This window comes from Felis catus, chromosome A1 (genome assembly GCF_018350175.1).
Source record: "Felis catus isolate Fca126 chromosome A1, F.catus_Fca126_mat1.0, whole genome shotgun sequence".
NCBI classification, from domain to species: domain Eukaryota; kingdom Metazoa; phylum Chordata; class Mammalia; order Carnivora; family Felidae; genus Felis; species Felis catus.
Genome location: NC_058368.1, coordinates 28,786,369 through 28,808,847, shown reverse-complemented (window position 1 = coordinate 28,808,847; position 22,479 = coordinate 28,786,369). Strand labels below are relative to the sequence as shown.

Below are 22,479 nucleotides of genomic sequence, written 5' to 3'. Positions count from 1 at the left end.
CAATTGAACTACCAGATATCTATGCAAAGGATAAAAAAATACTGATTTGAAGGGATACATGAACCCCAATGTCTGTAGCAGCATTATGAACATTAGCCAAAGTATGGAGAGAATGCAAATGTCCACTGACGGATGAATAGATAAAGAAGAGGTGGTGTTTATATTCAATGGAATATTACTCAGCCATAAAAAGAATGAAATCTTGCCATTTGCAATGCTGTGGATGGAGCTAGAAAGTATAATGTTAAGTAAAATAAGTCAGTCAGAGAAAGACAAATACCATAGGATTTCACTCATTTGTGTAATTTAAGAAACAAAACAGATGAACATGGGGGAAAAAAGACAGGCAAATCATAAAATAGATTTTTAACTATAGAGACCAAACTGAGAGTTGCTGGGAGATGGGTAGGAGGATGGGTTAAAAATGAGTAATAGGTAAGTATTACAGAGGGCACTGGTTTTGATGGGCACTGGATGTTATATGTAAGTGATAAATCACTAAATTCTACACCTGAAACTAATATTACACTGTATGTTAACCAACTGGAATTAAAATAAAAACTTGAAAGAACAAAAAAGAAAGAAAAAGGACAAAAGAGAAAATTGTTCTCTTAGCAGAGGTCAGTCACATGGATGCTCAACAAATGTCACCAATTATTATTAAAAGTCAGCCTCTTCAAAATGAAGAAAATCTAACAGGAAGGTGATGTGACCTACACTTTAGTATGAATTTAATGTATCAGATTATTATTGGATTTAGATCAGCAGCATTAGGAAACAACAGTTTTCACTGAAAACCAGAAGAGAGAAGAACTTTTAAAGAACAGGCCAGGGTGAAATGAGGGCACATGTGACCCCTAAGGGAACACAGAAGAGGACTCCAAGACGTGAACAGAGGGTTCAGGATGGATGGTGGTAGGATGCCACAATGCCAGAGACACAGTTTATTTGCTTGTTTCCACATTTCACTTGAGGTGATTTCTGCATGTTCCAAGGAAGAACAAAAGGAAGTGATTTCTCTCCCTTGGGTATTTCACGGCTCCATGAGATGCTGTTATGCTAATACTAGAGTTGTATTTCAGCTACAACATAGGTTAAAGAGTCCTCTGGGGACTAGGTTGGGAGCAAGATCACCATTTACAATGTACCCTTTTTTCTATTAAAAAACACATTCGATGTCTCAAAGAACTCATTTGTAAGCAAACATTTGGTTCATCCTTGTTTTCAACAAATTTGCATTCTAGACATGGAGGCAATATTTAAATATAAGAAAGTAGGAATTGCAATTCAAAATAGCATATAATTTAATGCCAAAGCAAGTGAAGCACTTGACAACTGCTATAGGGGCTTAAAATTAAATTGTTCAAGTGGGCAGGAGAAAGGCTATGAACAAAGGCATGAAAGCAAAAGAAACAGAAATCGTGCAGACTGTGAGGAAACCAGCCCAGCTCTATCACAGGGTCTTGCTGGAGAACTTGCTCCTAAGTAACAAAGACCTGGGACTGACCCCTGGAGGAGTTTGGCTTTACCCCGAAAGGCAATAGGACTTCTTTTGTGCACAAAGTGGTAATATGATTTTAGAAAGATTAATCTGGCAGGAGCATGCAAAGTAAGTGAAGGACGGGGGGAACTGAGACAGGAAACAGAAAGCTCCTTCAATGATCTGTCTATAAAATGATGAGGTACTACAGTAAGGTCACTGGCAAAAAGGAGTAGAGAGAAGGAATCAACAACTATTTCAGAGAACTTGGCACCTGATGGATACGAGAAAGAAGGAAGAAGGGAGGATAAGGTTATTACAGCCAGTATGATTTAAAGTATCAGAAGCCTAATATGATTCAGCAATTCCCATTCTTAACAGGTGGGTCCACAAAAATTCCTATTTTCATCATGGAAAATGTATGACTAATGACTCCAACCCGAGCATTCTCATGACAAGAGTCTCAATAAACAGTACAGTAACTTCCTAGTATACAATATTCTAATCTCATCCAAGAATGACATTGAATTCAGGCTTCACATTTCATTCCAGTGATCGGTAAGGACTTTCTCATGAATTTGAAAAACATGAGCTTTCTCAGTTGATAATACCGAAATGCTTTATGATAACATCCAGTGTCCAAAAAATCAGAACAAAGCTTTATGTTGAGCCATTTAAGTGTTGAATAAAGGGTTTGGTTATTTCTTCTCTCACATTATCAATTAGAAATTGAGAATGCACTTTAATTACAAAATTCCTAACATGTTTAACGTTTATAACATTACATTTCTAAGTGCAGTTTCATCTTGCAAAAAAGAAAGTGAGGATATGAGCACATTCTCTTAGTTACCATGGTTATGGAGTTTAAGAGCACACTTCAAGGGTTTTTTGTATTAGCATGATTAGTACCAGTAATTCAGCTTAAAAATATGAAGGTTCTGATCAGAAATTTTTTCAAATAAATTCTCTCTTTTTCCTCTTAAAGAATTATTTCTTTTATGAAAGGTAACATTCTCTGGGAGAGAAAACTCTAGGGACAATGTGTTAATAAATTAGTAATTAGTTGATTAGTCATTTTATTCATTCATTCATCAAACATTTATTAAGTGTCTCTTATGTGCCAGGCACCAGGCTGGGAAACGGGAATAAAAGAATGAACACTGGGGCACCTGGGTGGCTCAGTCGGTAAAGTGTCCAACTTCGGCTCAGGTCATGATCTCACAGTTTGTGGGTTCGAGCCCCAGGTCGGGCTCTGTGCTGACAGCTCAGAGCCTGGAGCCTGCTTCAGATTCTGTGTCTCCCTCTCTCTCTGCCTGTCCCCCCACCCCCACTCTCACTTTGCTCTATCTCTCAAAAATAAATAAATGTAATAAAAAAATTTTTAACCAGAAGAATGAACAAGGAGTTCAAACAGTTGTTGGGGAGATAAAAATAAACAGAGATAGAGCCACCACAGGTCCGTAAGAGAATCCTATGTCAAGTGTCACGAAAACAGACTGCAGACTGAGGTTACTTCTGCCTGAGGGGCTGAGAGAGACCTGACGGAACAAGGACCTGCGGGAGAGCAGACAGGGAGAAAGCACATTTCGGGCATCACCTGACGTGGAGGCATCTGGTTATGTGCTGGGCTCAGGAACCAGTAAGAAGAGGAGTGCGGGAGGCCTGAGGGTGCTTCAAGAGAGGCTCTAGAGAGCGAGGCTGAGGAGGGCAGCACACAGCCAAAAGGAACTTGGCAGGCATGCATGTTTTAGCGGGTTGTCCTTCAGTCTGTAAGCGGAGAATTCAGCCCTTAACAGTTCAGGAAAGGCCACTCCAGAGATAACAAGGAAGAGTCACTCATTCATTTATTTAATAGATATTTGTTGAGCATCTACTACACAGTAGGCAAATTCCAGATGCTGGGGATACAGCGGGGACCACAACAAAAATCCCTGTCATCCTGGAACATAAATTTGAGTCAGGGAAAACAGACAATTTAAAAAAGTGAGTGAAACATATATTATGTCAAAGGGTTAAGCCTCAGGAGGAACTTGAAAGCCCAAAGAGAGCTGGGAATGAAAAGGGCGGAAAGCATGATTCTAAATAGAGTGCTTCAGGTTGGCCTCTCTGAAGAGGTGACATCTGAGCAAATCCAAAAGGGGGAGGGGGCAAAGCTACAGTTATCTGGGGAAGAACAATCTAGCCAGAGGAAATGCTGAGTGGCAAGGGCCCTGAGGCAGACACTAGTGGGTTTAAGGAACAAGAAAGAGAATGGTATAGCTGAAAAGAACAAATAAGGAAGCAGAGTTGCAGATGAGGTCCCAGGAGTTATTAATAGGGGGCCTGTGACAGCTAGAAAATGCTCCCACCCCCTATACCCCAAGATACCCACATCCTAATCCCTGGAACCTGTGAATTTTACTTTACATGGCAACGCTGACTTTGTAGACCACATTAAAGACTTTGAGATGAAGAGATTATCCTGGATTATTTGGGTGGCCCCTAAATGCAATCACCCGTATCCTCGTAAAAGGGAGGCTGAGAAAAATCTGACACAGACACACAAAAGAGAAGGTGATGTGAAGACGGAGGCAGAGGTTAAGATAACGAGGCCACAAGTCAAGGAATGCTGGTCACCAGCAGAACTGGAAAAGGCAAGGGACAGATTCTCCCCTTGAGCCCCTGAGGGAGTGTTGCTAATACCTTGATTTCAACTCAGTAATACGCATTCCAAACTTTTGGCATCCGGAACACTGAGAAAATAAATTTCCAGTGTTACAAACCATTTATGGTAATTTGTTAAACAGGCACAGGAAAGTAACACAGGGTCATATTAGGAATGAATTGTTGGTGATGAGGGCAGTCAAAAGGAAATAACGATATTCCAGGAGAAAGATTATGAAACCAAATACCAGAACAATTCTGATAATAGGTAAGAGAATGGATGAGACATCATGATGCTAAATTGATGAGATTTTCTTTCAGGGTAAGTGGAGATAGTGGGAAAGCAAGGAGACAGATTATTAACAAAGTCGGGGGATTAAAAAAGGAAGTAGGAATAGATTTAAAGGGGAAAGACAGTTCAGTTGTATAAGATAGGATGAATTTACAGCAATCCCAGAGTATCCCATTGAGCAGTGAAAGTAATGAACATTTATTAAGCAGCTACCAAGAAAAGGATTCTTCACATACATTTTCATGTTTAATCATTACAACATCCTTATGAAGTAGATGGCACTTCCCATTTTACAGATGAGAACACCGAGATTCATAGAGTTAGTGACAGTCCTTGATCCTTCCAACATACACAGTGGTTTCCAATGTTTTAAGCATCAAGTCCCTTATTTTTATTCCCCATGTACCCTGTGTATTTTTTAAGTAGGCTTCATGTCCAGTGCGGGGCTTGAACTCATGACCCTGAGATCAAGACCTGAGCTGAGATCAAGAGTGGGATGCTTAACCAGCTGAGCCACCCAGGTGCCCCCTGCGCCCTGTGTTTTAAAAGGTTTTGCTTACCAAGCTGCATTTATTAAAGAATTAGTTCTCTATTTTTTGCTATTCAAATGCATGTATAGTCACCAATTGTGCTTCTGATTGGCATAATATAACCAGGCTTAGGTATTAAAATTCCAGCCCAAAGCCAGTAACATTTTCATTAGTCCTTTTATTCCTCTGTGGGAAAATATACAACTTGCTTTGGTCTATTTAAAATATTAACTATTGCTTGAAGACTTCAGATTAAAAACGAATAACCTTTTCATTTCACCCCAGATAGAGCATGAATTATACCGAGTGTATTGGACTTTTGACAGGGGGGAGTTTTTGTAACAGTGCAAAAATGTTTTCAACTGTGAATGCTGAAATAAACGTTAGGCAAGAAATTTTAAAAAGGGTGGGGGAACATAATATGCCACCCCAAAGTATGCCATTTTGACATGTTTATTATTTTGAATTAAAGTTACTTAAGAAACAGTCAGTATGAGAAGGACACTCTGACCCTCCTCTGTCCCCCAAAAGCAGGAAATAAATCTCCCACCTGAAAGGCACCCTCTCTGTCCCAGGAGGGTAGAGCACATCCTTAATGCCAGAAATAGGGAACAAAGGGCTAAGATGGCAATATAAACAAACTTTGTTACTTTGTCACTAATTTACCATCCTAAGCTCAAACTTTTTGCCTTGTCAATTCTTCACAAATTTATTGTTTGTCCGAAAGGTATAAAAGCTGCCTGCTTTGGTCATTTCTTTAAGTCTAATATTTTTATAGGGCTCCTGTGCATATGACATCAAATTGGGTTTTCTCCTGTTAATCTGTCTCATGTCCATTTAATCATTAGGCTGACCAAAGAACCTGGAAGGAAGGAAGGAAGGAAGGAAGGAAGGAAGGAAGGAAGGAAGGAAGGAAGGGGAAGTTTTCTGCCCCTATACCATCCCAAGACGGAAATACAGTTAGAAACAGAGAATCAATGAGAAAAGAAAAGCTAGAAGCTGAAGAGAAATATGTTGGCGTTAACATAAGAGGTCGTACTTGAAGCCAAAGGACTAGGTGAGACCACTCAGCACAGGAGACCAGGGTAGCAGAAGTGAAACCCCTAAGAATATCAAGCACTCCTCTAGAGCTACTGGTTTTTGTATGATACCAGCCACGAGTGGCTGGAGCAAATGTTCAAACCACCAAGAGAGTGAAATATATGCACAGGGCAAAGCACAGCATAAGAGATAAAAATACCAGCTTGAAAAATAGATTTTTAAGCATTAAACTCTGAGAACATAAAGCAGCAGCATGTCAACAACGAAAAATCCTATGGGAAAAAGCCCAGACTTACCGTGGGATCCTGTGTCTCTCTGAGTTTGTGTGCAAATGATAACAATCTGTCCAAAGCTTCCTGAGGTATATTTGGGACCTATTTTATGAGAGAATTGAGAAAAGAAAGAAAGAATAAGTTGGGATATCTGATCAATCAACCAGAAATTATGGCTAGTTAGCAAACAATATTAGAATTACATTTTTAGAAAGTCTCTGATGATAGGTAACATGTTTAACTCCTAGCTAAATTTGCTTGTTCATTTTCTCAGAAAACACTTACACCTCTACTTTCTCTTTAACCATCAGGTAACTGAGGCGAAGCTGCCCTTCATTTACACTTCCATCACGAGGATAAAAGATGAAAGGAGGTTGCTCAATTAAAAACTGGCATAAAATGTGCCCATAAAAAAACTTTTCATAATTATTTCCCCGTTTGTAAGCTTCAGCATGATTTTTTAAATTCTAATTTCAGCATTTTTTCTTACTGAAACCAAACTCCCTCATTTAATCATCATCTTGTATCTACAAAGTGACATAAGGTATCCTTGTACAAAGACTGGATGCTCAAGCTGTTCATTTTTTCAAGGGCTTTTAAACCACACACCTAAGGGGTGTAATCAGTTTATCAATGAACTGTGAAGAACAATGGCCCAAATAACACACACTTGTTGCCTGAACTGTAACAATTTAGCATCCGACTCTTGATTTCAGCTCAGGTCATATACTGTGAGATCACCACATCAGTCTCCACACTAACACTGCAGATTCTCTCATTTTCTCTCTCTCTCTCTCAAAATAAATAAGCATTTAAAATAAATAAAAATATCACAGAGATGTTAGAACAATGACTGGTATGATGCAACCATTTCAGAAGTAAACTGCTCAGGATTCCTTTGATGATTTTTAAGTGACTGGAACTTGAAAATTCTAAGTTCTTTTCAGTATATACTTTATTTCATTTATTCTTTTAATCAATCCTGTGATATATCCCCAACTTTGGTTGAGTAATTTACCCAAGATCTGGGAGCTAATAAATAGCGGATTTGGCATTTAAAAGCAAGCTGTTTGGGGGCACCTGGGTTAAGTCGCTCATTCGGTTAAGCATCCGACTTTGGCTTAGGTCATGATCTCACAGTTTGTGAGTTCGAGCCCCACATCAGGCTCTGTGCTGACAGCTCAGAGCCTGGAGCCCGCTTCAGATTCTGGATTACATGTCTCCCTCTTCTCTGCCCCTCCCCCATTTGCACTCTGTCTCTCTCTGTCAAAAATAAATAAACATTAAAAAAGAAAAAAAACTTTAAAAGCAAGCTATTTGACTTGAAAGCCTATGCCCTTATTCACCATCATGCTCACAAGACCTAAAGTTAATCAGCTCATTCTGGTCTTTCAGAGGGGATGGGTGCATTCACGTATAAAGTTAATTATTCGTGATCTAGAACAACACTGCCCAGGAGGACTTTCTATGATGATGGAAATGTTCTTTACCTATGCTGTCTGACATGGTAACCAGAAGCCCCATATAGTTATTGACCACTTGAAACATGACTGAGAAACTGAACTTTTAAAATTTCTGTAATGTGGCTAGAGCTACACTGAACAGTGAAGTTCTGGAGTTCCACAAGCGTTAAGCACAATACTTGGTTAAGGCAGACACTGAAATAATGCATTATGTATACTGCAAGCCACCAGGTAACTGGTCAGGTAAGTACAGGATATATTACAGTATCGAGGGGAACAGCATTACTTTATATATTCTAAAATCTAAGGAACTAAGATACATTTGGCCTCCCTGTATAGGAACTTAAAATGATCATCTTTGGCTGATTAGAAGAGGAAAAGGAATCCAAATCTGCCTCCATATGAGGAAAGTGGAGAGCTAGCTTACATCCATGGTTCTCAAAGTATGTTCCCCAGATCAGCAGCATCGGCATCACCTAAGAAATGCCAAGTTCTCGTGTACCACCCCAGACCTAGACACTCAACAATCTGTATTTTATCAGACCTTCCATATGTTTCTGAAAAAATGCTGAAGTATGAGGACCGTTATATCAGGAAATGTGGGAGTAAATGGGAAGAAAAAGCCAGGAATGTCCAACTCTACTCCAGCAGGTGTCAGAGTGCCTTAAAAAAGGAACAGTTGAAGGCCACAGGCTAGAGCTAGCCTCACTCTTACCATTTCCTTAATCACTTGAACTTCTTCACTTTTGGCAAGTGGTTTCATATAATGGAAAAAGAACATGGTTAAAAATTCTGGTCCCAGCCATTGCTGTGTGGTGCTTCCAAAGACAGGGGGTTCTGCCAAGGCGATGATTCTGAAGGAGGGGTGGACAGGAAAAATGGATCTAAGGGAGGGGGGGGAATAAAACAAACAAACATAATCATTCATATTAGAAATTAGGTCATGGGAGCTAAAGCCTAGGCAGTGATAACCCCATCATGTTGCTGTTAATATAGTCAAAGCTATTATCCAAAGAACAAGCTTTGAAAAAAATCAGGACATCCTAAGAACCTATTATTAACACAAAAAAGAATCACCTACTGTTAAAATATGTTGGATTATTTCCACTGATGGTCTCCATGCCTTGCACAAACCACCGTTTGGGATATGCTGTTACATGTCCAGCAAAATTTCTCCAAAGTCTCTCAGAACAAAATTCCCTCCAATTCACATTCATTACACAGCTTCCTTTTCTTTATTCAAAATCCCCTCAAAATCTCCTGTCTTGCAAGGAGCCCACTCTATGTAAATCGTAGAAAGACCAAGAAGTATGATCTAGGATGAGAAGACTTTTTACAACACAGAAAATTTAAGCAGCACAGGGGCTGGATTAAATTTAAAATTTGCAATTGACAATAAGAATAGTCTTCAAAAAGTAGAGAAAATTCAACTTTTAGATCATTCACTCTTTTGTCATTTTTTAGGAAATATTGTGATTTTTTTTAAGTGATCTCTTTTATAAATCTGTGCTAGGGAATCTGATGATGTAAATATTCTAGGACACACAGAGGAAGACGATAAGACTCGCCTTGGTTTATGAAATGACTTAGTATGTTTTGGAGAAGGGACTAGACACCCCTTATCATGATCTAATCATGGGGTGATATTGTCAGTTCTTATGAACTATACTCTAAACCCAAGTGGAAATACAACTTTAGAGGGTAGTATCATCCTTGTTATGTGAAAGAAGATCTGAAACTCAAACACCTGCCAAGATCTTCACAAAAACAAAAATATAGGTACATAACTGGCATTTCTCCAGAAATGGAATACTCATTGCCATTAACTGTTATAATAGAAACCAACAGTTAAGCGCTTAGGCGGCTAGAATATCAGGAGGTAGGAAATGTGTGGAGAGAATCAGATAAGTACTCTGAAGATTTCAGATAAGACCATGTCTTCTCAATAAAACAGGTAGGTGCACGGACTCTCTGACCATGTGATCTGTACACTTAGAGGCCACTCCATGATTTGTAAACCAGGGAAAAGCAGTTTTTGGAAATGGTCATATGAGAAAGGTCTAGAGGAATTCATGAAAGCTACCAGATATCATTTCATTTCTCCAGGTGGGAAAAAAAAATCCTTATTTACAGATATTCAAGCAGGGCATGGGAATGATCTGTCCAAAGGAGTTTTTCTGGGAAAACAGGAAAGAACAGCAGCATGAACAGTGCCCGGAAGGCCTGAGGATAGCATGATCACTGAGGACCGCCAGCAATTAGACAGTCACACAAGAGAACCTGGACACAGAGAATCCTGTCATCTAAAAGCTAAAAGGGAAGGTTATTCCATTTTCCACTCCTGCCAAGTGGTTTGCTACAATCCAGAAAACTCCTGCTTCGTGGCCCAACAACAGATGTTGGATTCATCCCTGCTCCTCCTCTTTCCTAGCTGGGACAAAAGAAGGTGGGAGAGACAGAGCTGCTTTTTTGTGCTTTCACTGCACAAAATTAAATCTGCAGATGTAGTTTCTTACTCAAGATAATGAGGGATACTAAATCAGGGAATAAACAAAGCCAAAATCCAACAAGTAAGCCAAAAGAGGAAGTCTAATTTATATCCTTCAACCAAAAGATCAGGAAGCAGGGACCACAGCTGAGCTGTGGGTTTAGTACCAGAAGAGCAATTAACATGAGAACAAGCAACATGAGAGCAAGCTAGGGGGGTTGACTTTAAATAGGTGATGATCATTGCTTGGAACATACATTGTCTGTGGCTTGCTTTTTGGTATTGACTCTAGCTGGGTACACCCAAGTGAGCTGGCCCAATTTAAAGAGCGGCAGTTTCCGAGACTGTTGATGTATCAGGCAGAGAAGTGTATACTGACTATGAAAACAGCCAGCAAACTACTGAATAACAGGATAAGGACCGTTTTGTTGCTAGGTCACCCCAAAGGCTTCCTTACATATAAATAGGTCATATGGAAAGTCATTTCCTGATGATGATAGGATCTCCACCTCTGAAAGCCGCTGAGTAGAGTACTCCTTAGGATCTGCCATGTACTTTCAGGTGCTTTAAGACACTGGTGTGTAATACAAAGGCTGAATATGTAGTAAATAGTTGAGGATTAGGAAACAAGCACTATCAAAAGTTAAAACTAAGATTAATGTTCATTTTACTACAATTTAACAACAACAAATAACAAATGAAACTAAAGATATGGCTTGACTGAGATAAATAACTATTTCATAAGAATTAAAGATGAGAAAAGCAAAGTGCTCTTTTAAAAAGATTTCAGGAATAGAAGTACTGGGGTCAAGATGTTTGGGCACATAAGTTTTAGAGAGAAAAGCACTTTCCACTGCTTCTTAGCAATAAGAAGGAATGAAGTACTGATATACATAACAACATGAAAGATCTCAAAATAAGTATGCTGAGTAAAAGAAGTTAGATCAAAAAGAGTATATACTGTGTGATCCCATTTATATAAAGTTCTAGAAAATATAAGAGAAATCAAGTAACTTGAAGCAGAGTCTGAGGGTAGCAGAGGAGGGTGACAAGGGTCAAGAGAGAGGGATTACCAAGAGATCTGAGGATACTCTGGGGTGGTGGTCACAGATGTATTCATTATCCTGACTGTGATGACAGTTTCATAAATATATATAAATATAAAAATTATCAAACTGTACACTATAAATATTCACAGTTTATTATATGTCATTATATGTCAAAAAAGCTATTCATTTAATAAAAGAAGAAAGACTTCAGTAAAGTCTAATCTTTGGAAGGAAATTATACAGTACATTTTTGTCAAATGTGTATATTGAGGAATTTGAAAGAATGACATAGAAGGTTTTTATAAAGACATTAATCATAAACCAGAGGAGGATCTTGTAACTGGCTTTCTGTACTATAAGACTAGTGCTGAACCTACAGGCTATGTAGTTCTATCTACAGCCCATATTTCACCTTTTTTTTCCCGATGCAATGTAGCAAACTGCATGGGCACATTTCTTGCTCATCTTTATGGCACACGAGGTCTAGGGTGGTACTTGAATGACAGCAGATGCTAAATAACTAAATAAATATATTACTGTTGTTAAGAACCATCACAGCAAGAAACTTTTTGAAGACCTCTGATGGCAAGGACAATGGAGGTAATTGATAAGGACTGAGAATAATGATTTTCTACCCAAAAGCAGAGCAGCTCATCTAAATGAATGAATATGTTAGAGAAGGTGCATCCTCTGTATCAAAAGGACAAAACCACACCATACAATAATAATTAGATTCTTTATAGACACAGAGTTTAGAACTTTTCCTTGACCATAAAAAAAAAAAAAACAGTAATTTTTCAAAATCAGAATCTGCTGAGAATCAAACACAAAGATGTGGGCAGAAAATCCTGGGTCTATCTTGAATTTTAAAATTTACATGGCCTACATTGCTACTAAAAAGATCCTGAGGTTTCTGGGGAGGCGGAGAGAATGCTGAGATCCTACCTATCTTCTAACACAGGAGTAAAAATAAAAGGGTCTAGAGAAGCTAATCTATCAAGGATTACGCCCAACGTCCAGTTATGGTTCAATACCGATCTAGAAAAACTGGAGATTGTAAACCATTTTCGATGTTCACTCATAATTAATACTAATAAAATATTCAATAAAAATGCAAAACACCAGACTATATATAATTATAACTGAGACTAGGCCACTAATCTTTACTGCTTCCCTGAGATAACCATAAGCCCTTTCTTGGCAAAACAAACTATTAGTAATGCACAGAAACTCTCAGCCCCCTCATCTAGGCTCTGACCGATGGCAGGAAGGGACATATTTAGCCGCTTATAGTATTTGTACTCTCCCTTTCCCCAAAGAAGTTTTTCTCATCAAAGGAAGCAATTCTATTTTGGTCCTTGTTTCCTGTGAGAAATGCAGGCATGGTGTCTGATGTGCGTGGCCATCATGCTATTTCTAACCACCACGTCCACTGTATTCTTGGTGTCTTGCAGCAAGGGAAGGAAAGTTGCTAACATTTCTTACACCATATTTAAGAGCACATTAGCTATGTAGTTACTTGCGGACAATGCCTGCAGAGCATTCAGATCAAGACATATGATCTTCATGAAGAATTAGAATTAGAATACAACAGAGGTCAGCAAAGGAGTCAAGTACAATTCTTTAGAAACTGGGTTTCACACTATGAAGTTGACAGGCACAGTAACCCATTGCTAGTAGCTGTTAATTACTAGCCACTGTGGTATCAGAAACATTTGCTAACTCAGAAGATTGTCTAAAACTAGATTAATGGAGTTACCTTTACCTTGAGTTTCCTAGAATTTATACTAGGTTAAGATTTACTCACTTGCCCAAAAACATTTGCTAAGTGGTCTACTATGTGCCAGGTGCTGTGACGTTAGAGACAAAGAGATGAAGTACAGAGCAACAATGTCCTGGCAACATTCAAGTCCTGGGTTGCAGTTATTTCCTGAGGTCCAACTGCATCCTTGCCTCTCCTTTGAACACATGATTTGCAAAAATTTAAAGTTTTTTGTTACCTGTAACTAAAGAAGTCTTGCTAAACACAAATATGAAAATTGGTCCTATCTGAAAAGAGACAGGTATCCAAATTTATCAAACTGGGTCCAGAGGCAAAGACGCTCTTAAATCTGCCTTCCCTTCATTCTACATTGACTCTTCCTCTATCTCAAAATCCCCCAAGGAAACAAAGCATTCATAGCTGAGCTTGTTTAAAGGCTATCAGATATAATAATGATTTCACTGAACTTCAAGTCTGTGCTTAGGTAGAGAAATAAAGGGATAGATGATTCAGACGCTGAGTTTCTCATGTAGAGTTCAAATACTAACGCCAAGAGTAACATGTTAGATATGCACAGCATATAACATCAACTCACACTAGATAATGGGTCATATGACTTATAGGAACAACTCATGAAATAAATCAATTTCCTCACTGAGTACAAATTTCCCACTTTATACTATGCTGTATTCTTTTTGGTCAAACTGTCCTCTTCCTACCTAATAAACACAGGCTTGAAAGAAATACTGTCAACGGCATTAACATACTATAACCTACCCTATTATAACCTATTATGACACTAAAAGAGAACATATTTATTCTCACTAAGACAAAAATGGGCCACAAAATTAAATCAAGTTTAGCCAGGAAAAGATAAAGAAATTTACTAACAATCCATATCCGTCAGAGTGAAGATTCTGTAACATGACTCTTTAACAATGAAATAGAGAAAAACTGTTTATGTTCATAAGAAAATAAATAGCATGTTTCTCAGGCCAAAAAGCAAACAAACAAAAAAACAAAAAACAAAACAAAACAAAACAAAAAAAGGAGGAATACAGATAAGGAAAGGAATTAGGATTTCAACTCTTAGAAATATTTCAGACAGAGAAGTATCAACTCCTAGACATTTTGCTCCTGAAAAGTCAATGAAGTCCTGACAAACTGGCCGAACATAAGAGAGAAAATTAAAAGTTCAGCCCAAGAGGTTCAACACCTAACAGATGAAAGTTGCAGAAGGAGAAACCGGAGGAAATGGGGAAGTGGGAGTGGACAGAGATCTAGCATGACATTTGTGCTGTAAGTATGAAGGACAGCAGGTCCAGATTAGGGCTAGTCAGGATGCACTACGAAAGAAAAGATGGAAACCTGATAAAAGCCTGATGTGCCTGCACACGCCGAGAGGAGATTTAGACAAGAGGGGAAATACCTGGAATGAAAAAGTGATAAATACATGGAAAACAGGGTCACTTCCTCCTCTGTGTTCCCATAGCATTATTGTAGAGATCTCTGTTCTAACATTTAAAAGCTGCATTGTAATGGGCACCTGGGGGCTCAGTTGGTTAAGCATCTGACTCTTGGTTTTAGCTCAGGGCATGATCTCACAGTTTGTGAGTTCGAGCCCCACATTAGGCACCATGCTGACAGCGCAGAGCCTCCCTGGGATTCTCTCTTTCCCTCTCTCTCTGCCCCTCCCCTGCTTGCTCTGTCTCTCTCTCTCAAAAATAAACTTAAAAAAAAAAAGCTGCATTGTAATTATTTACCTACATATCTGCCTCTCTTCATATGTATACAATCGCTAACTCTAGGAAAAACAAAATGTATGCAAGACAGGAAAAACAACTGTATTTTACTAAATGACTCAACTGTATACAGTCCTTATACTGTGATAATAATGCAGACATTGAGTGAAGTTCTAAATACTGCAAGATAAAGAAGTATCAATGAAAGCACATTATGATATTGCAATAGTGATGTATGGGGACAGATAGTATCTACCCACACTTGTGGTGAACACAGCATAATATGGAAACTTGTGGAATCACTATGTTGGATACCTGAAACTAATGTAACATTGTGTGTCAACTGTACTACAAAAAAAAAAAAAAGTATATTATTTAGTGATATGGAGGTAAGTACCTTGAAGAAACAGCTCAGAGTAGAAGTAGTAATCTCTGGGGTGTGGGAAATGGGAAAGTGTCTGAGGACCGATGAGAGGGGACTGGTATTTTTCGTCAGATGCCTTGAAAAACTATCTGGCTCAAGTTTCATGCATGGTTAACAATGACACAAAATTCAAACAAAAATAAAAAGTAAATGACAGAAACCAAGCAACACTCTTATGACTTGTTTCCACCTACTCGCAGAAACCTCTTGAGATAGAACTGAGCCTGGTTTGTTTTCATGGGAGTGATGAAAATCAATAGTGATGAAGATAGGACACTTTGAGAAGGAAGTCCTACTGACCAGTCTGAGCCACAACCTCAACATGATGTACAGGGCCACTCTGTTCCTGAAATGGTTTTCATTTGTAAAACCGCTTGTGACCATCAGGGAGAACTTGGGTCCTTCTCAGGAAACAGGGCTGTCATTTCCTGGACATTTGACTACAAATACAAATGTTCCTGAAGTCCTAAGGGAGCCTGACAAGCAGGCTTGCAGAGAGCTACTGCCCCACTGTTTTGATCCAGCTCCCTGAAAATACAAAATACAAAAGGTATGAAATGAGAGGAATGTTTAAAACTTACCTCCCTAGACACTCAACTAAACTATTCACTGGGCTAGAGGAGTTCAAGGATGTCTATCCTAGAAGCATAAATAGCTGTGTATAATCAAGTGCATTTTTTAATAACTTACACAGAAGCAGTAAGGAATTTAATATTTCCTCTCTATAAAAACTTCCAAGAAAACTTTTGAACAAAATTCTCCTTAAAACATAAACACAATAAGAAACACGCTTAATTATCATTTGTAAAATTTTAACGTTTTCAATATGTCAGCAAGCCCTTTGTGGGGAGGGGAAGCTTTAAATTAAATAAGATTCAATTAAGTCACTACATATTTGCCAAGGTAGCAATCTCTAATTATGTCAAAATATCCATGGAAATGGAACGAGACAGAAAACTTATATTTGCCAAACCTCCTCTAAAGGAAAGTGGTGTGTAGTTGGAGGAAATATTTTGAAATTTTTCAAACACACAGAAAATTTGAAAGAATAGGATATGAACACCCATACATCCTTTACCTAGGTTTCACCACTTATTAAGATTTTACCACTTTGTGTTCTTATTCCCACTTGTTCTTTCTCTGTGTGTGTGTGTTGTGTTCATGTACACACACGTTCATGTCTTTTTCCCCCTGAAACGTCAGGAAGTAAGTCACTGACATTTTTTTACATTATCCCTTCAATATCTCAGTGTGCATCTCCTAAGAAGAGGAATATTCTCCTTCATAGCCAGAATACCATTATGATATCTAAGAAAATTCATATTCATTCAATATGATATAGTATATATTTCAAATTTAACTTTCCCAATTGTCCCGAAGTATCTTTTATAGCTGTTTCCATTTTATTTCCTGATTCAGGATCCGAGTAAGCCTCACACATAGCATTTGGTTGTGACATTTCTAGGAGGGAATATATAAATAAGCCACAAAGGGCACACCTGTATCAGGTGGCTTACCTCAGTAATAACCCATCACTTCCTGGGAAGGAGGACCCAGTAAATTACGAGAGTTTTTGGTGTTGTTTTTGTTTTGTTTTTGTCTTGCTGAAGGGAAACAAAGTACCGGACAAAAACTGAGTCACCAGGACAATGAATAGGGGTTATCTTCTGAGCACTAAGGATCTTATGAAGTGTTCAAACACTTAGGTGAAAGTTCGGCTGAGAGGTCAGAACATACCTTGGGTCGTAAACCCAAGTTTTCAGAAATGCCAGATTATGAGCATGCCCAGGACAACAAACTATTAAATTCTTCGAAGTTAGCCTGGCTTGGCCCTCGGTTTAGAAGGATAATAAAAAGAAGGCACACTTGACCACAAGAACGAGGGCAGTGCACCCAACATTACCTCTTCCGCAGCTGCTCGTCAGACAGTTGTAGCTCCTCCTTTAAGCGCATATACCTGTCTTCTCTCAGCAGCCTGGAGCCATCATACAGGCTTAGCTCCCGGTCGTGGATCAACCTAATGGGAGAGGCGAAAGTCAGGGAACAAATTCATCTGTTTTGAATGCTGAAGTTACAGGTGGTAGAATCGGCTAACATTTTAATCATGTCTATTCTTATGGGCAATGGAGTCTAACAATTTTGTTAGCGGCGCCTTTTGAAACTTCAAGTTGGCTAGTACTGCTGTACTTGGCAAAACTATTGGTTTCTGTGCTGGAGAGCGGTCGTCATGGTTACGAGATGTGGACAGTGGGGAGGAGAAGGACGAGGAGAAGCTGGAAAGGGGAAGGAGGAAGGAGCTGCAAGGAAACAGCCGAATGAGCGACTCAGGACCATCAGGAGGTGCATATTAATGACCAAGGCAAGTGGTACATGCTCTGAGTCTAATGTAAGTCTTTAAGGGATAGTATTTCCAAAAAATTTCTATCTTTGGAACTGTAGGATTTTAAAATATCAAAGATCTTTATAATGAAATAACTGGTGCTGCTTTATCTACAAACTATGATGGTGACCTGACCATCCACAGCACCAAGAGCACTCCCTTCCAGATGTTGCAGAGGGTGAAAAGCACCAACCACTGAAGTCTCCTGAAGCCTGCATTACACTTGCCCCACAAGGACCTCCACTCGGTGAACACCAAGGAGAGGGGAGACTGCACAACGCAGAGGTCAGGAGCATGGACAGCAGACTCAGTCAGATCTGTGTTCAAATCTAGCTCGGCACCTTATAAGCTGCCTGGGGAGGGGGAGAACTGCTACTCCATCTCTCTAAATTTTTCTCTTTTATAAAATTAGGGCGATAATACCAACCTCCTAGTATCGCTGTGAAAAGTAAACACCTAATGTAAGGCAGATGCTATGACAGGTGTTGTCAATCTTGGCAGCACATTAGAATCCCCTAGGAAGGGTTTGAAAATGCCCATTTCCGGGCCTCACCCTGGATCGATTATATATGAATTTGAGGAGGCAGAGCTCAGGCCTCAGTAGTTTTAAAGCCCCATCCCTGGAAGGTGCTTACGGCTGAGAACCTGAGAAGCACTGGCCTGGCACAATGCCCAGTACAGAGTAAGCACTCATAGCCACTCCTCTTAAGTGCTTGGCCTAAGGGCAAGGGATAACCAATAAAAGGAGAGGGCTATTATTTTGTTTGTGTCTGTATTTTATCCGTTCAGAAGAAAAAAAATACTGTAAATCTATGGAATATTTATGGCAAATCACTGAAAGGTTGTGATTATTATTTTCAAATGCTCTCATACCTAATTAGGACTAACAATGTTTTTGGAAAGTTTTGTAAAATTTATTTATTTTGAGAGAGAGTGAGAGTGCAAGTGGGGAGAGAGCGGGGAGAGAGAATCTGTGGTGTCAGCGCAGAGCCTGATGTGGGGCTTGAATTCGTGATCCAGGAGATGATGACCTGAGCCGAAATCAAGAGTCAGACACTCAACCAACTGAGCCACCCAGCCACCCCTATGTTTGGAATTTTTAATTAGACTCAGGATATGACAAAAAATTTTGAATATTTAGTTGGGGAAATGGCTTATGCCATAGTTAAAAAAAATCTACAAATGACAGAATCAAGACAGAATAAACAAAAAGTTGGTATCATTCATCTTCTTAAATAACGGGATAGACATATTTCCCATGAAAGTTACACATGAAGTTTTCTCTTAACATTAAACTCTAAAGAAGTTAATTAGAAATGTTTTCCCCACCTAAAGGGAAATAAGGAAACAATAGTTACATAAATGTTCAAGTTTATAACCACAAAGTGAGTTTTCTAGTCTATATAAAATATCATCAAACACCTATTACATATTTTATATAAGGAACTACCCTTTCTCTCTCAAAAAAAATTCCAACATGCCCAACGAATAATTTAGATCTATGATTCATAAGGAGTTTATAAACAGTGAAGCAGTAACTGACAAATCGTAGAAACTTCAGCTGTGTAACTTATTGCATGTATCAACCAGCATATACGAAGTCTTTCAAAATTACTACCTGACAGCTTTTTTTTTTCCCACTCTTATACAGAGACTGCTGCTCTGACAGTGGTTTTTCCCAAAATGTTCATTATTTGAAGTTTCGCTACTGTTTACAACGACAGAAACATCTTCTGTTCTGGTTGGTTACAGAATTAAGTTTCTCAGTCTCTACATAACCCAGTTTAAAAAGATTGATAGAGTCCCCACCCACTGTTTCCATGGTGTGTTTTTCTGCATGTGTGTGACTCACGCAAACCTTTGCAATACAGCGAGTGTGCCGGCATTGACACGGTGAATGCCATCCAAGAGGACAAGCTTTCCTTCCAGAGCGGCATTCACAAGGGGTGAGGACCGCCAAGCAGTGTCTCCATTGGGAAGAGTGTATCTCTGCTGTAGCAGATCACGTGCTGTCATATCCTGGAACCAAGTGCCACCACCCACCAAAGAAAACGCAGAATTAGTTTTGAAACTAAGGTTGGTGGCTTACTTAGCTTTAGAGTTAGGTACCTCTCTGAACATAACATTCCACACTCTAACTGGGAAGTCGTCTTCTCCAATTCAGTAAAGAGCGAGATATTCAAAAGCTTCTCCTGGTTATTTGAAGTTGGTCCTGTTACTCATCCACATAACATAGTAAGAGTGAGGGCTCTTCCCCCTCTCCTTCTTATTAAGCATTTCCCCCCTCCCTTGAAATGTTCATTTGGTTCATTTAGATGGCATTCATTTCCACTTGACTGTAATGAAATTCAATTCAATCAGCTTTATTTTTGCAGGGATCAAAATGTGTGGATTCCTTTTTAAGAAGTAGAGGCCATACAAACTCAATGGGAGGTGATGCTTATCAATAATGTACATTGTCTTATAGTTAAAGTCTCCTGAAAAACCATGCTAGGAACCCATCACAATGACTCAGTGTATTTAAAGAGGTCTGAAAATGGAGGAAGCTGAGGAGGACAGTCGTCAGATGAGGTACAGGAATTGACAAACAATAGCATGGCACTCACAAGCAAGTCTTTAAAGCACACACGCAATGCGCTTGTGTTAAAGCAGTGTAACAGATTTAAGCAAACTATAATAGCAGTGGCATATAAATGTCTGCTTACTTTAAAAAATTCGAGGTGCCATGTAACATGAATAATTTTTTCTTACATGTATTAATGATGAAGATAATAGTTTGCTTTCTGTTATCACCTTCAGATAACTTTTGCGCAACTTATAGCAAACAAAATTTCAACTTTTACGATCGATTTTATCCTGAAACTTAAAGTCTTTTGTAAATTCTTTGATATCCGACTCCAGTTTCAAGAAGACAGAAAACTAATACATTTGCTTATATTCACAATGGCAACAGATCTACACTGAAGCCAAGATGAAAATGTAAGTATTCATCATTTCAGTTTTCTCACTATCAAAAAAGTACTGACTTAGGAAGTGTGAATAGGCCTATACTGAATCATAAAAGCACTTGAGAACGGTAACATTCAAACTCACCAAGTCCCCATAGCCCTAAAGGTCTGGCTTTGACACCTTATCAAAATTTGGCTTAGCTCATTAACTTCATTTAATTCTTCAACTATGAATTTTAAGTTCTATGCAAATTATATGAGCATGGCATTCTATGCAGCCAGTGATAGTTGCAATAGTCAATACTAAATTGATCACCATTGTCAGCATTTACTGAGACGGTTCAGAGTGAGAATGAGATCACTCCTACCCATGGGTATGCCATGTAAGAACAAAAAATGGATAAAAATAGGACAAATCAAAATAAATCGTTGTGGGTCATTTTCATAATCAAATTCTGAAAAACAACCAAATACACAAATAAATCTTTCTAAAATTAATATAAAATAGGTAAATTAAAAAAAATTCTTGGCAATAATTATTTCAGAAAAATATTCACTATAGAGTTAACATCATGTATTGTTCTAGAGAATAAAACAAACAGAAAACATGTCTTAGCACAGTACTTCTAAGTCAAAGATATATATCAGAAATAGCTGGGGGAAATTTTGGAAAATACATAAGCATAAGCATAAGCCCCTCTCACCCTGAAGATCTGGATTCAGCAGATCCAAGGTGGGGCTCACCACCTTATAACATTACCTTATAATGTTTAATTAAACATTAATTACATGGTAACTTAAATGCCCCCTCAAGTGGGAAACTGCTTTAAAATAGAAACATTGACTCAATGTGAAAGTCTGTCTCATCCTATTTATTTATACCCCTTTCTTATTCTAGTAGGAATTATGAGATTATACAAGGACGTACAAAATGTGTAACAAAAGAGTATAAATTAAGAGGTGAAAAAAATGAAGGAAAAAAAAGGAAGGAGTAGGCCTTGTTTCCTTCAGGTGTTCCTATTGGTATTCAGAGGGGATGAAGAGGGCATCCCATTGATACTATATTTTTAAAGGAATGGATGGGTGTTAATTTTGAAAATGCCAGCTTCATATTGCAAATAGATGGTATCCTGACCCATTTGAGCTCTTGAGTCTTTTTGCGTGGGCCCAGGAAAAGGAGGTGAGGAATGGGACGGTGCCATGGGACGTTCAGACTCCTAAGTGGCTGAGGCTGGCAACTGGTAACTTTTTTTTTTTTAATTTCAGTAGAGAAAATTCCTTACTCTCATACCAAGATACCCTCAATCACCATTCTGTGAACGCTACAAAAAAGCACCGCTTCATTTGATGAGGATTCCAAAATACTTTCACATCTTGCTAATTCATTCAATGCCTACCAAAACTTGCCTCGTTCAAATGAGTAAATATTTACCAGTAAGACAGCCATCGCTGACTGAAGTAAAACAAGATTATTTGTTGCTACATAAGGAGCAGTCATAGATCAACAGAGCTCAGTGCTGCTAATGCCAGACAGCCACAACTACAGACCAGAAATACTCTCCCTTTCTTCAATCCTTACAGGAGTAAAAAAATGGAAAACACTTGGCATTTCTTGGAAGACTAGCTCACTTCAGTTTTACCACCTAAACTCTCTTACACTATTATGCAAAAAAAAGAGTCATTCTTCACTTCTAGTATGACTTCGCATTAAAATAAAAATCCTCCTGAGAAAGAGAAGAAAACATTCCTTTTAATACAAGCTTCTAGTTTTCATAATTAAAAGCCTGTACTGGGAGAAAAGAGGGAGATTCCAGCTTTTCCTTAAAGAGATAATTGTCCCCACTTTCCATAATATGAGTTAAAATCAGAAATTATTTTTGATTTTGCAAGAGTGCAAGAACACCAAAATAAAGCTGAACTTTCATCCAACTCAACCTAATCAAACCTAATTATATTGATAGGCTT

The 22,479-nt window shown here is 38.6% G+C and overlaps 1 protein-coding gene across 4 annotated transcripts in view; it reads right to left on the bottom strand.

The window, feature by feature from the left end:
• VWA8 (von Willebrand factor A domain containing 8) overlaps positions 1 to 22,479 on the bottom strand; it is a 368,120-nt gene that overhangs the window by 225,235 nt on the left and 120,406 nt on the right. For all 4 annotated transcript variants that reach the window (XM_045053513.1, XM_045053514.1, XM_045053516.1 and 1 more), the window contains exons 13-16: positions 19,425 to 19,585; positions 17,090 to 17,203; positions 8,437 to 8,605; positions 6,283 to 6,360 (exon numbers count right to left, since the gene is read on the bottom strand). In XM_045053513.1, the coding sequence (XP_044909448.1) occupies positions 6,283 to 6,360; positions 8,437 to 8,605; positions 17,090 to 17,203; positions 19,425 to 19,585 (522 nt within the window). The remainder of the gene's footprint in view (positions 1 to 6,282; positions 6,361 to 8,436; positions 8,606 to 17,089; positions 17,204 to 19,424; positions 19,586 to 22,479) is intronic.